The sequence below is a fragment of the Populus trichocarpa genome, chromosome 1, assembly GCF_000002775.5.
Source record: "Populus trichocarpa isolate Nisqually-1 chromosome 1, P.trichocarpa_v4.1, whole genome shotgun sequence".
Taxonomy (NCBI): domain Eukaryota; kingdom Viridiplantae; phylum Streptophyta; class Magnoliopsida; order Malpighiales; family Salicaceae; genus Populus; species Populus trichocarpa.
Window position 1 is genome coordinate 41,777,511 of NC_037285.2, and position 11,934 is coordinate 41,789,444.

The following is an 11,934-nucleotide window of genomic DNA, read 5'->3' on the forward strand; positions in this document are numbered from 1 at the left end:
AACAGTAAATTAAGTACTGTTGGCTTATCAGCCCCCGGCCCCATGCAGGATTTCAGCATCATGGCTAGTTTGACTGCATAATACTTGGTCGCCATTAATGGCAGCTGCTTAAGCATGCAGGAGGTTGATCTTTAAATGTTTTAACCACAGACCAGAAAAGGCGTCACTGCTATATGTAAGCAATCTGTGTCAAAATTGGAACATTTTATGACCTCAGATATAATTCTAACACCAAGTGTACGTTTTGAGGCCTGAAATTTCTCCAGAATTCCTGGTGAGTAATTTTGTTAGACAAATTTAAGTTTCATGAAAGCTTCGCATTTTAATTTCCACACGAATTGTTGGAGTTGCATGCATTCCTTTGACCATTAGTAATTGGAATTTAAGTGGTGGCTGAAGATATTACCCTACCCTACATTGAAAATCTACAATTACTCACTACGTAGAGGCCATAGGTCATGTATGCTTCCATCACTGTCAACATCTCCAACGGAGAAATTTCTAGAGCCTGCAATGCCTCCTGCAGCACCAAATTTTCTACGCCTTGACTTGGAACCCACGCAGGCTAGCTTTCCACCGAAAATACGCCCGGGACTGGCAAGCAAAGTCATGATCTAGAACTTTCCAATCTTTTTCCAGGAAAAATTGGGTAATTAGCATATAAAATAAATAAATAAATGAGTTAACATATAGCAAGAAATTCTGGTGAAATAACACTTTTATTTTTTATTATTGTATTTTATTATTGTAATTTTAACCGCAACATATTTAGAACTGATTGGTAGACGGATTCGAAAATAACAAGGAAAATCACAAAATTACCAAAACAAGGTTTAGGAATGATATCTTGAATATCTAAAGATCTGACGGTTAGAGTAACAATTCCATATTACACTTGAAGGAAAGCGGCATCTGAAAACTCCCATAAAAATTTGAGTGTTATCCAACGGTCGGATCAAAAGTTATGGTCTTTTTGAGCCATTGTTCTAGTCTAGTGCGACCAAACCTTTTCATGTGTCTAGATTTGTCCGACTTATCCATAAATACATCTGTTAAGCTATACACGTAATCTTTTCAGGGTAAATCCTCATTTAGTTGTATCAGACTCACACATGAATGCTTAAAATCACTCGTTATCTCAAGTCCAACTATATTATTGACACTCATAAATATATTAAAAGAAAAAATTAATAAAATTATGGTTTTTGTATGAAGAGATCTACTTATTCATATAGCCGAATTAACCAGTTGAGTCACAGAATTGATAGTGAGACTACATATTAAGTTACCGTATTTTAGAAATGCAACATGTTTAAATGTCGCTATTCTGAAACACTACAAAGTAAAAATATATTATTTCATCAAAAAAAAATTAATAGTATTATATTGCAAAAAATTTAATTTCTTATGATATTTTTTTTTATAAAAAAATCCCTTGAGCAGAACAAAACGTCAATCAAAATAACATGTCCTGTACAAAAAAAAGAAAGGGTTAGGTCATGGTTGGAATTGAAAATGTTTGTGAACTTTAAAGCCTATAAAGCCCTTGCATTCGTGGGATTTATTGCAGCCACATAATTGAAGCTGCCATGTCAAAGAAATACCTTAGAATTGGAAGCTCATGTGGAAAATTAATAAACAAATGTGTACCTAAATATATAGGTAACTATAAGCAAAATACGTGTGGTTCGAGACAATTTTGCCAGAGATGAAGAAAGAAATATGCAAATGCCAGCCTAGGACGAATTGTATAACAGGCGTCAATTTTCTTACCCATAAAGCAACGACGACAAAACTCACGAAGAGAAATTCCAGCCACAAATGAAGAAAGGTCTCACGCTGGGTTTCAGCTGTCAAAAGTGAGTACGTAGCTGGATTTGATTAGCATGGGCTTAAAAAACTGCTTGACCTTCAAAGCACGAGCCAGCGAAGATCAAGAGCAAATTTGTTTCAAACTGTAGCTGCTGACAGCCATAGATAGATAAACCACGTTACCTCAGTTATAATGTTCACTTGGAAACAGCAGACGATCAGGAATCTTGAATTGTTTAAAACCCAGGCTGATAACAACAGATCAATGAGAAATTAATGGTCAAGGGCCCTAAAAAAACGTATTAATCAGGTGAAGTGTTGAGTGGGTAATAGGGAGTGGACAAATAGCTTTACATGGATGCTGACAGACATAGATATCAAAGCTCCACTTCTTACACCCACAGGCCACAAGGCCACAATTACTTATTCCACATAGGACCACAAGGTCACCGAAGACTCATAGTCCTCAACACAAAGGAAGAGATCCTGCATGCCGATTGGAGCTGGATGATCAACTGGACCACAAGCCAATAATGAGCTGCTTTCCGCCGAAGATTTTTGAAAGCTCCAAATTCTTCAGAAATCCACAGGAGAAAACAAGAGAAAAGATGACCGAAACCTTACGTGTCAAGAGGCTAACAGCTGGTCCCTTTGCATCAATGGTGACATACTGACATGAATATTTTTGCGTATATATTGTGAGAGAACTTTTCGGTTTGTGTTTTTTTTTTTTTTTCCTGCGAAAACATTAACGTGGCATCCGGCTATTCAGTCACCTCCCATGTCCATGTCATCTTCCTCATGCACCTTACATATCGGTGACTTCATGGCATGCCTTGCCCACATGAAAGCAACAATATGCAAATCCAACCAAGAACTTTCTTTAAAAATATCGGTGACTTCGTGCTGTATGATGATGCTAAGCTTTTATCATAGAGCTTCAACGTGGCGATTCGAGTACCTTAAATAGGTATGTTAGGTTGTCACACGGGCTTAATCTATAGTATAAACATGTACCAAACTATGATTTAAATAAGCAGCGGATAAGGATAGCAAATCAGATATGCTGCCTGAAGATGGCAGGTATGTGACATCTCAGCGCTCTTTAACGCAGACCAAGACATCTAACAATTATAGTAACATGGCATATCTGGCAGACGAATACGTTACCCGAGTATCTAATGCCAGCCATAAAATGCTATTTCTTGGTCAGATTAGGCTATACATTGCGATTTGCAGCCAAAGAGAATCGAAGTCATGTTTGTGTATTGGCTGATCGGCAATATGTATGATTGAAAAGTTGACCTTGAATACAGTCCAGTCGCTCGCATAATAAATAAGCAAGGGGCCATCCATGGTGGCCATGCCGGCGCCGACACGATTCTGTGATGTGCACTGAAATTAATGATGGCAATGTTAGCTTGATTTTAAACACCCCACTGATATGACGAATACTCATCTCTTGGAGATCAATATTAGCTGATCTCCATACTTTCCCCGTTCTTGGGTAAAACCCATTTGATAGAGACAAACATTAATTATCATTGTTTATGATTCACGTGATTTGATTTCATGCTAGCCCTTGCAATATATTTACAGAAACTTCTCGCGTAAATTTCACAATTGGCTAGGCCAGAATAAAATCATTCATTTCATTGGCACAATCCCAAAGGAATTTGTTACGGGCCTTGATTTTGATGGGAAATGACATCTCAAAAATTGGAAGAAAACAAGACACTGAATAGTTCGGACTTGTGCAAGCACCGTGCCTTCGAAAACTTGAAAACAGTCTAGCAGGCTGCAACGAAACAATTCAAGATGCGCTTGCCGGGTTTATATTCGTTCAGCAGAGGTTCAACCCAGTAAATTCCAAGTCATCAAATGTATATTGATCATACAAGCTTGCATGCCTAACTCATGCACCAACTACTAAACAGGGTAAGAGTTCTGAGAAAACTATAGCATTTTTCAGCGACGACTCAGTTGAGAAAACTATGGCTCCAGGCAACATTGTAATTCACCTTCTCAGAGCTGTACATAACCTACTGCATGAGACATGCCCTAGTGTAGCAACTGATAAGGGGATACATGAAGTGCAACAGTCAGTGTATTTGATCAAAGATTTTCTTGGGCATTCATTATTTGCACCATGCTTTGAAGAGAATTTGCAACAAAAGAACCAATTAACCTCAAATCTATGGTTCATCGAGCAAAAACTCATTGACATGTTGACAATTGAGACAACTATTCAGTAAGAGGTCAGCTTAGTCTATGACGTCAGCAGAGTCTATGAGTTAATGCAGAAACGCTTGATGCAAAACAAATCGAAACAAAAAATTGATGCTTGGCTTATGAATCAGAACAAAAGAACAAGTTGCAAGAGCACTAAGAAATATCATTGCTACAAAATCAGAAAGCAAATAAACCTTACACCTGGAGATAGCTCCTAAAATAAGGATACAAAAGGGAAAATCAACACACAAGGAAAATTAAAAACTATTTTCCTATATCTGAGATTAAACCGGACAATTAATATCTATTTACCTGCATTTAATATATAATATGAATTCACCCAAAAAACATGCAAGCCTGAATCTCATCAAAGCTCCCAGTCAGTACCTGCAATGGGAACCTAATATTCAATTAGTTTAAGAGAAGCTGAAAGAGCTTCAGCACCAGACTCTGGCAGCTATGCGAAGATTAACTTATAAGCAACTTGAATGATTACATCCCTGCAAGAAAAGGCACACTAAAAAATTATTAGCTAACAACAAAATAATCAGAGGATGACTGTCATACCAAGGCTAAGCATTCAGTCCTCCTCCATAGGTACTTCTGGAATATCAAACCTGTCTTCCTCAATTGTTTTATTGATCACAGAAACAGGAGATGGTAACGAGGAAGTCAAGGAATAAAAAATTTATCCAACTGTGTATAATTGCAGGACCAGGGTAGATAAAATGTAAAATTTCACTAACAGTACCTATCATTATAATTCCAGTTCTTATGAAAAAAACATATTTCTCCGTTTTAAACCAACTCCATGATAATTTATAGCAAATCAAAACCTCCATAAAGAGGTGCAAACCATTCATTTGTAATCGAAACTCTCATAAACCTTCAATACAAATAACTAAACAAACATGACCAACTTAACCAAATGCATGTAAGAACATTGTATTACACGCATGTAACACAAGGACTTAAAATCATCAATATCCAAGAATAGAGAAAAGATACGATTTGTCAGAAACCTACTCAAGTCTCAGAAGACATGAAGACATGCAACCTTTTTTATCACAAAATATTATGAATGCATGCCGCTTGTGAAAATATACTTCTTAGCTTCTAATCAATAAACCAAATTCAGTCTACCCAATCTCTTTAGTATTCACAAAGGACATATCATGACCATGGCAAACCTAGGAAGTACAATCAAAATTAGAGGCCCTTAAACACCACTGATCCATCTCATTGTCATCCTTATTCCAAAAAATGGCTTTTTCAATTCATTTTCCTACTTCATAATTAGCTCATAAACAAACACTCACAGGCTAATATGCAGGAAAATCTAAAAAAAAATGTTACCGCCTGCTGGCATAACATAATAAATAGAACAGGCAAGGAACCAAAAAAGCAGTATAAAGTTAATTTTGCATGCAAAGGATATTTATTGACATGGGATCATCCTTCTCCCCACGATTGCGGCTGTTGTCTAGCTCTCTGATTATTTCTGGAGATACCTGCAATCAAAATGGGCGCAGAGATTAAAACATTTCAATGAAAAATATAAAATCGACTCATTTTGCAATATTATGTGTGTAAACATATAAGAGAACTATCTGATGGATGATGGTCTCACTAGTTTATGCTTTTGCCTTAGAACTAGTCTTCTAAGATTATCTTTATCTTCCTTCTGCAGTTCATTCTTGTATCTGAGAGATTTCAACAAAAATTGTATGAGTGAAAAGGCAAATGTGTTTTGAGGCAGCTACTTGATTTAATAGCATAAAAACTAATAAATAATGCAAGAGAGTTTAGGAAGAAGCATCTCATGTCATACAGTGCTGCTCAAAGGAGAAATTAGGCTGAAAAAGGAAATCTCAAGTTCTCAGCAAGTATTCCAAAAGGGGGAGATGGAAATTCAGAAACAAGGGAAGAACAATAAAATATACCTTGAGACTGCCTATTCTGATGTTGCCCATCAAGGCACAGTAATTAACAAAGACTAATGCGAACACAACAATTTCAGTTGGCAGAATGCACATGGTGTGAAATGAGAGTCCTAATCTTCAGTTAGGATGCATGGCAAGAAGGGTTTTTTCAAATTACTTGTAATTTTGTTAATTGTGTAGTTCTATCATTGTTAAGAAGTTCTCTGATTACAATAGTTGCAAATAACCAAGATTTCATTATTGCTAAGAATGGTTTGTGTTGATTTTGTTTCCTTCATTAGTTTAGGGATCTTCTAGATTTCTCATGTGCCTATAGAAGCACATTCTATGTAATTGAATGGCGTTTTAAATAATTAAATCAATTATCATGACCTCGAAATTGATTGTTTCACCTGAAGAATGTTTGTTCTTCTTTCCTTGTGATTCAAAGAACCCCTAGTCAATCTCTAGGGTTTTTTTTCTTTTTATTTCTTTAATTCATGTTCCTTCTCTACATCAATTGGCACCTCCAAAAAAATTTTATTGCTGCTAGAAAAAAGGTTCCATTGCTGCTCAAAGAAGAAACAAAATATAATATAGACATCGAAGAGCCACATTACTGTTAGAGAGAAGAACACCGAGAGACACCTGATTATGCGAGGTAGCAACATTCATAGATCCCATCCATCAAAATGGCTTTTCAATTACAAACAATACGTGCTTGTCGACACAGAAAAAACCTAGAGGAGCCTCAGACTAAAGAAGAAAACAAATTCGCTACACAAAAAAAATACCAATAAAATGCCGTAACTATAATAAAATCCTAATTGTTGCAATTATTTTCAAGTGGAAAACTTCCTAAAATGAAAAAAGCACACAATAAATACAATTACAAATAATTTGAAAATAGTAATTATTGGTAATTTCCCTTGTTGACCTGCATCTGTTGAATTAGCAAAACAGATCCATACTAATTACTTTGCTACAGTAAGTGTTTCTATGAGCTATCAGATAGAGGACATATATGAAACACGTATAAAAACACAGTAAAAGAGAATCATCTCCCATTACCCCTGCTCCCCTTTCTTGATCAGTCAGGTTACATGTATGCATCATAAAACAAAGTGAAAAGGAAGAGTATGTACACATAACATTAAACAGTGCATCTGAAACAATGCAAAAGATAGAGTGATGTGGCTAAATCAAGCAAGAAACACCCTTAAGCTCCCATTCAATATTAAGCATTTAAAGTCAATACATACCAGATAGAATTCAGACAACTAAAAAGAGAAGAGGCAATTAAAAGGAACATGGAAAAAAATACCAACCTTTGCACAAATGAAAGAAGCGATTGGTGCCAAATTACAGGCATTATTCTTGTATCCTCGAGAAATCTCATGAAATGAGCAACAACTGCGTCAAGTACGCGAAATGGCAAGGCATATTTCTTGTCCAATAGAAGTTTGATAAAATAACTGCGATGGTTTGCCAAAGTAACATTGTCAAGTACTATTCAGATCATTTGGCAGCTAAAAAAGCACCAGATCCAAAATGGAAAAGATTTTTTAAAAAAAGTCCATTCTCTTGAATTTTCTATTGCCTATTCCTTCCCGGGTTAAAGTATGGAACCACACTACACAGGTTCAGGCATCAACAGTTGTTTCAGAACAGTAAAACACTTCTTAATATCACCAATTGTTTCATTACTTACCTTCTCCATACTTACAAGTTTTCTTCTCGGTATTTTATTATGAAGTTTATTTGCAAGCATCAATAATTATTTGGAACAACCATCACATCAAGAAACCCAAGGTACATATTGCCAGGACCCTGCTACCTAAGTCATGACTCATTTTCCTAAATCAGGGGTAGGCTTGCATCCTTGTCAGGCATGACTTATGAGACCATATTTATATAAAATTCCAGCTCGATGTCTCTTTGTGTGATAATTCCTAGTAGAGTATTAGAATCTCTTTGAAAGCAAGGAGAACGATCATTCATCACAAAGTGTTTCACATGAAACATAGAAAACTTTGTACAAAGCTTTCACGCATAATTAGGACCATGGACTGTTGAAGTACACAGGCAAACCACATACATAAATAGCATGGATAAACAAGTAAATCTGCTAACTGTTACACGTTCCTTTTTTATTTTCAATACGTGTTAAACATTTATATACCTTGTTGTGCCACAATATTCCATCTCCGCAAGCTTCAACACTGCAACACTGCAATTCCATTGAAATGTTTGAGTTGGACTCCTCCCCGAGCATTTGAAACTTGGAAAAATAAAAGGTGCAACACAACATTCCAGCTGCTACAGAAGCATCTCATCCTCATGTGCTGAATGTTTAAATTATCGCTTGTATATCTCAAAATGAGGGGGGAAATAAAGCAGAATGGTTTGAATGTTTAAAAGCATTGGTGTAATTCATAAAATCCATAGGTAAATCATGAAACTTGGAAAAATAGAAGGTGCAAAGTTCCAGCTGCTACAGAAGCATCTTATCCTCGTTTGCTGGCTGTTGAAATTAGCACTAGTGTGTCTCAAAATGAGGGGGGAAATAAAGAGGAATGGTTTGAAATGATTAAAAGCATTGGGGTAACGTCATAAAATGCATAATGCATATGTTAATCATGAAATTCTTATCTTTCTCTACAAGAAATTCAAACTAAACAATGAAGAGATTGTAACAGGTAAATGAGTAAAGTCAATTTACAGTGGGTTGTGAAATGCAAGATTCAAGAACTTCGGAATATGGAATGTGGATAGTAGAGTTGCATCCACTAGGTTTGAGGGGTATTCAGAAGGGCTATCCAGTCATAGATCAACTCAAAATGGGGTTAATCATGCCTTCTTAACAGGTAACAAGATGATGTTATAATTACACAGGCAGAATCCTTTGGATTACCAATCAAGACATGCATTGAAACATACATGATCATCCTCTGCAAAAGTAAGCATACCATGAATGAAGCATAGGAATGGAGACCTTTTGAATGATACTTCCAACAACAACAGCTTCCCTAAGAGTGCACGTCCCTGACTGCATATCAAGTAAGAAAAAAGGGGTTTATATTAAAGCACAATTAGTGGTTCATTAAATAAAAAATTATCAGAACCAGGCATCCTATCAATTGGAGGCCAATAAATTTATTGGCGGGGAGTTTAGTTTTGTCTATCCTATGAGGTCTTTATTCAGGTTTTGAGTTTGCTCCTGTGAGCCTCTTTTCTTTAGCAGTTACAAATTGGATTGCCTACTGTAATTTCAATTCTCCACTAAAAAAAAAACCATAAAAATTCAATTTGTTTAAACCCTAATTGATCCTTCCACCTTGTCCTGCATTGTAACATGTAAGTTACAAAGTAGCAGTTAGGATCTAAACAAAAACAGGGAGGTATGAGATAGAAAGAGGATAGCAGCAAACTAATGCATCAGTCAATCTAAGAAGACCAGCATTAACAACTTATTATGACTTGGTGAAGAGGCAGTAGTAAGAGACTGGAAGATTACAGATTAGCAAATCAGCTACTGATTAAGAGACTGGAACGTTACGGATTAGCAAATCAGCCAGTTATCAAATTCTATAGAATAAACAACATGCAGAAGATTTTCATGCTAGTATATACCTTACACAACGGAAGCAATATTCCCTTGTTGAATGCAGCAGGTTTATACAGAGACTTTTTCAAAGCTTGATACAGACTGAAATGCAGCCTCTTATTCGTCCTAATATCATCTCTAACCCTAGGAAGTAAGACAAGCCTATAGAAACGCTCTGCCTTCTTTGCACCCAAATTAGAAGAGAAGATTCTAGTGGCTTGATACATTGCATTTGGTGACCATTTCTGAGGTTCAGTCAGGTACAAGATATCCTCCCAAAGTTGCATAGAAGGGATGTGCTTAAATGCCTTAGGTATCTTTCCAGCTGTGTATTTACTAAGATACTCGCCAACTCTACACATAATCATATCAAAATGTGTGCATCATATTCAAAACGCTTTCCTTCACAAATCTGTTCCGAAAAATATTTTACTAAGAGAAAATGGAAAGAAAATGTCCAAAAAGAGGGTAGCTATTTTACCCCTTGTACAAATCTATCAGAGACTGGTCCAACTTAGGTATAGGCTGTAACTCTGCAATCAAACAAAGATATTCAGCATAAACAGTGAACTATACAGATTCAAACAAGTACAGAAAAGTAAACACAATATTAAATGCACAAGCTAAAGATATAAATAAGGGGTTTATAAAAAAAAAAAAAAACTGATTTCAAGTAAGAGTATGACCTGAGGAAACATTTGCATCAGTCTTTTTTAATTTCTCAATAATAAGGTCGGCAAGTGTTCGCTGTGGACCAGCATCCTTTGACAAGAATGCCTCCAGCAATTTCTCATCATTCTCATCAATCTCCTCCTGCCAAACCATCCAGTTTCACTCCTTTTACAAAACAAATTTAAAAATAAAAATAAATCCAATCCAACAAAATTGACAAAAAAACAGATCAAAAAATAAGTTTAAGATAACAAATGGAGATACTGACAGGATAATCGTTAAACTGGCTTTGAGTCTCGGAGAAGCCACTAAAATCATCAATTTGATCCTCGGCACATTCCTCTCCTTCAGGCTCAGGCAATTCTTCCTCCAGAGCATTAAAATTAGGGTTTCTCTCCTCGGCTTGAATCTCCTTCTGCTGAATCAACGCTTGCTTCAAGATTTTCGAGCTCATCCCCGAGGATATCATCTAGTACAAAACCATTACAAAATTAGAGGGACAGAGAGAGAGAGAAACAGAACCTAAAAAGAAGAAAGAAAAGGGATAAAAAATAAAGCGAGGACTACTTTTTGCTGTTTCTGGTGGTGTTTTGATGCTTTGGATCGTGTTTTAGTGGAGGAGGCAATAGAGTCTGTATCCTCTGGGAGGAAAGGTTCTGGATTTTGGTGCCTCTCTCTTTTCTTCCCCATTGATGGAAGATGGAGTGAGCTGGTTGTAGAAATTTAGAGATGAGAAGACTGAAAAATGCTGCTTGCTTTGCTTCTCAAACAAGGAGAAGAAGCCCTGGTGATAAACCCTAGTGGTAGTGGATTTTACGTTTGTTTATTCATGGGCTAAGTTTTTCGGGTGGCTTGAATACTATGGGCTAAGTTCTTGTACCTGCAAGGTTTAGCCCAATTCTATAGTATGAAAATTTTTTGTTTGATTTGCAATCCAGAATAAGGTTAAAAATACAAAACATATACAATATAAATTCAGATTATAAAATTATAAATTATAAATAAAATATTTTAACTAATTCTATATTGACAATTACAATCAAGTAGTAAATAATAATATAACACAATAAAAATAAAAGTAAAATAAACAATAAAAATGTTCAAACATTTTAAAATATATAATTCAAATAATTGATTGATTAAAAATATTAAATTATTTTTAATAAGTGTTTTAAGGGTCATTCATTAGCCTAATCCTAAATGTATTGATTGAAATTAGAAAAAAAATATCTCCACTAGATTAGTCATCATTTCAAAAACAATTTTTTAAAAAACAATTTTTTTATTCATTTTGGTTTTTATCAATGTACAAGCTATATGCATGCGATATTTCAAGAACATCAATAAAATTCTCCCTTGATACTGAAATTATAAGAATAATAAACATAAAAGATAATAAAAATACTTGTTGGCATTCATTGTAACCCAATTTGTTGCTTGAACTTCGCAAGTTGCAAAAAACATGTTAATTTGTTTTTGAAATATTAAACTAGATAAGAGCAAATTAAAATCAAAGCAATTTAATTAAACTATATAAGAGTAAAATATTCATCTCAAATGTGGACCACACAAAATCCTTCTTATCACTTTGATTGTGCCGGCCTCCTTTAAAAACCACACCCTCATTCTCCTCCTCTCTTGCATTTCTTTACTTTACTCCTCCTCTCATGGCTTCTATTTCCACCACCC

The 11,934-nt window shown here is 35.5% G+C and overlaps 1 protein-coding gene across 8 annotated transcripts; it reads right to left on the reverse strand.

Annotated features, from left to right (window-relative positions):
* Positions 1 to 1,364: 1,364 nt before the first annotated feature.
* On the reverse strand, positions 1,365 to 11,049 carry LOC18095518 (bystin). Of its 8 annotated transcripts, XR_008057722.1 has the most exons (14): positions 10,813 to 11,048; positions 10,514 to 10,714; positions 10,260 to 10,386; positions 10,055 to 10,106; positions 9,600 to 9,927; positions 8,936 to 9,015; positions 8,149 to 8,196; positions 7,295 to 7,441; positions 5,675 to 5,747; positions 5,483 to 5,555; positions 4,610 to 4,704; positions 4,357 to 4,430; positions 1,996 to 3,207; positions 1,365 to 1,850 (listed from the first exon to the last, which is right to left on the reverse strand). XR_008057722.1 is itself a non-coding variant. In XM_006370123.3 (12 exons), exons 1-11 carry the CDS (start codon positions 10,933 to 10,935, stop codon positions 4,625 to 4,627), a joined length of 1,332 nt encoding a protein of 443 aa, XP_006370185.3. In that variant the 5' UTR covers positions 10,936 to 11,048; the 3' UTR covers positions 4,139 to 4,444; positions 4,612 to 4,624. The 8 variants fall into 8 exon arrangements, 2 of the variants coding, with proteins under 2 accessions (XP_006370185.3, XP_024449541.2); XR_002979911.2 differs by having other exon boundaries at positions 1,365 to 3,207; XR_002979913.2 differs by lacking the exons at positions 1,365 to 1,850; positions 1,996 to 3,207 and adding an exon at positions 3,612 to 3,885 and having other exon boundaries at positions 4,357 to 4,444; positions 4,612 to 4,704.
* Positions 11,050 to 11,934: the final 885 nt, after the last annotated feature.

Excerpts from the sequence above, each read along its gene's own strand:
- LOC18095518 (XM_006370123.3), bottom strand. The coding sequence starts at position 10,935 with ATGGGGAAGAAAAGAGAGAGGCACCAAAATCCAGAACCTTTCCTCCCA. Across the intron at positions 10,387-10,513 it reads GCCAGTTTAACGATTATCCT|GAGGAGATTGATGAGAATGA; the intron begins GTCAGTATCTCC and ends ATGGTTTGGCAG. Across the intron at positions 10,107-10,259 it reads TGATGCAAATGTTTCCTCAG|AGTTACAGCCTATACCTAAG; the intron begins GTCATACTCTTA and ends GTTTGATTGCAG.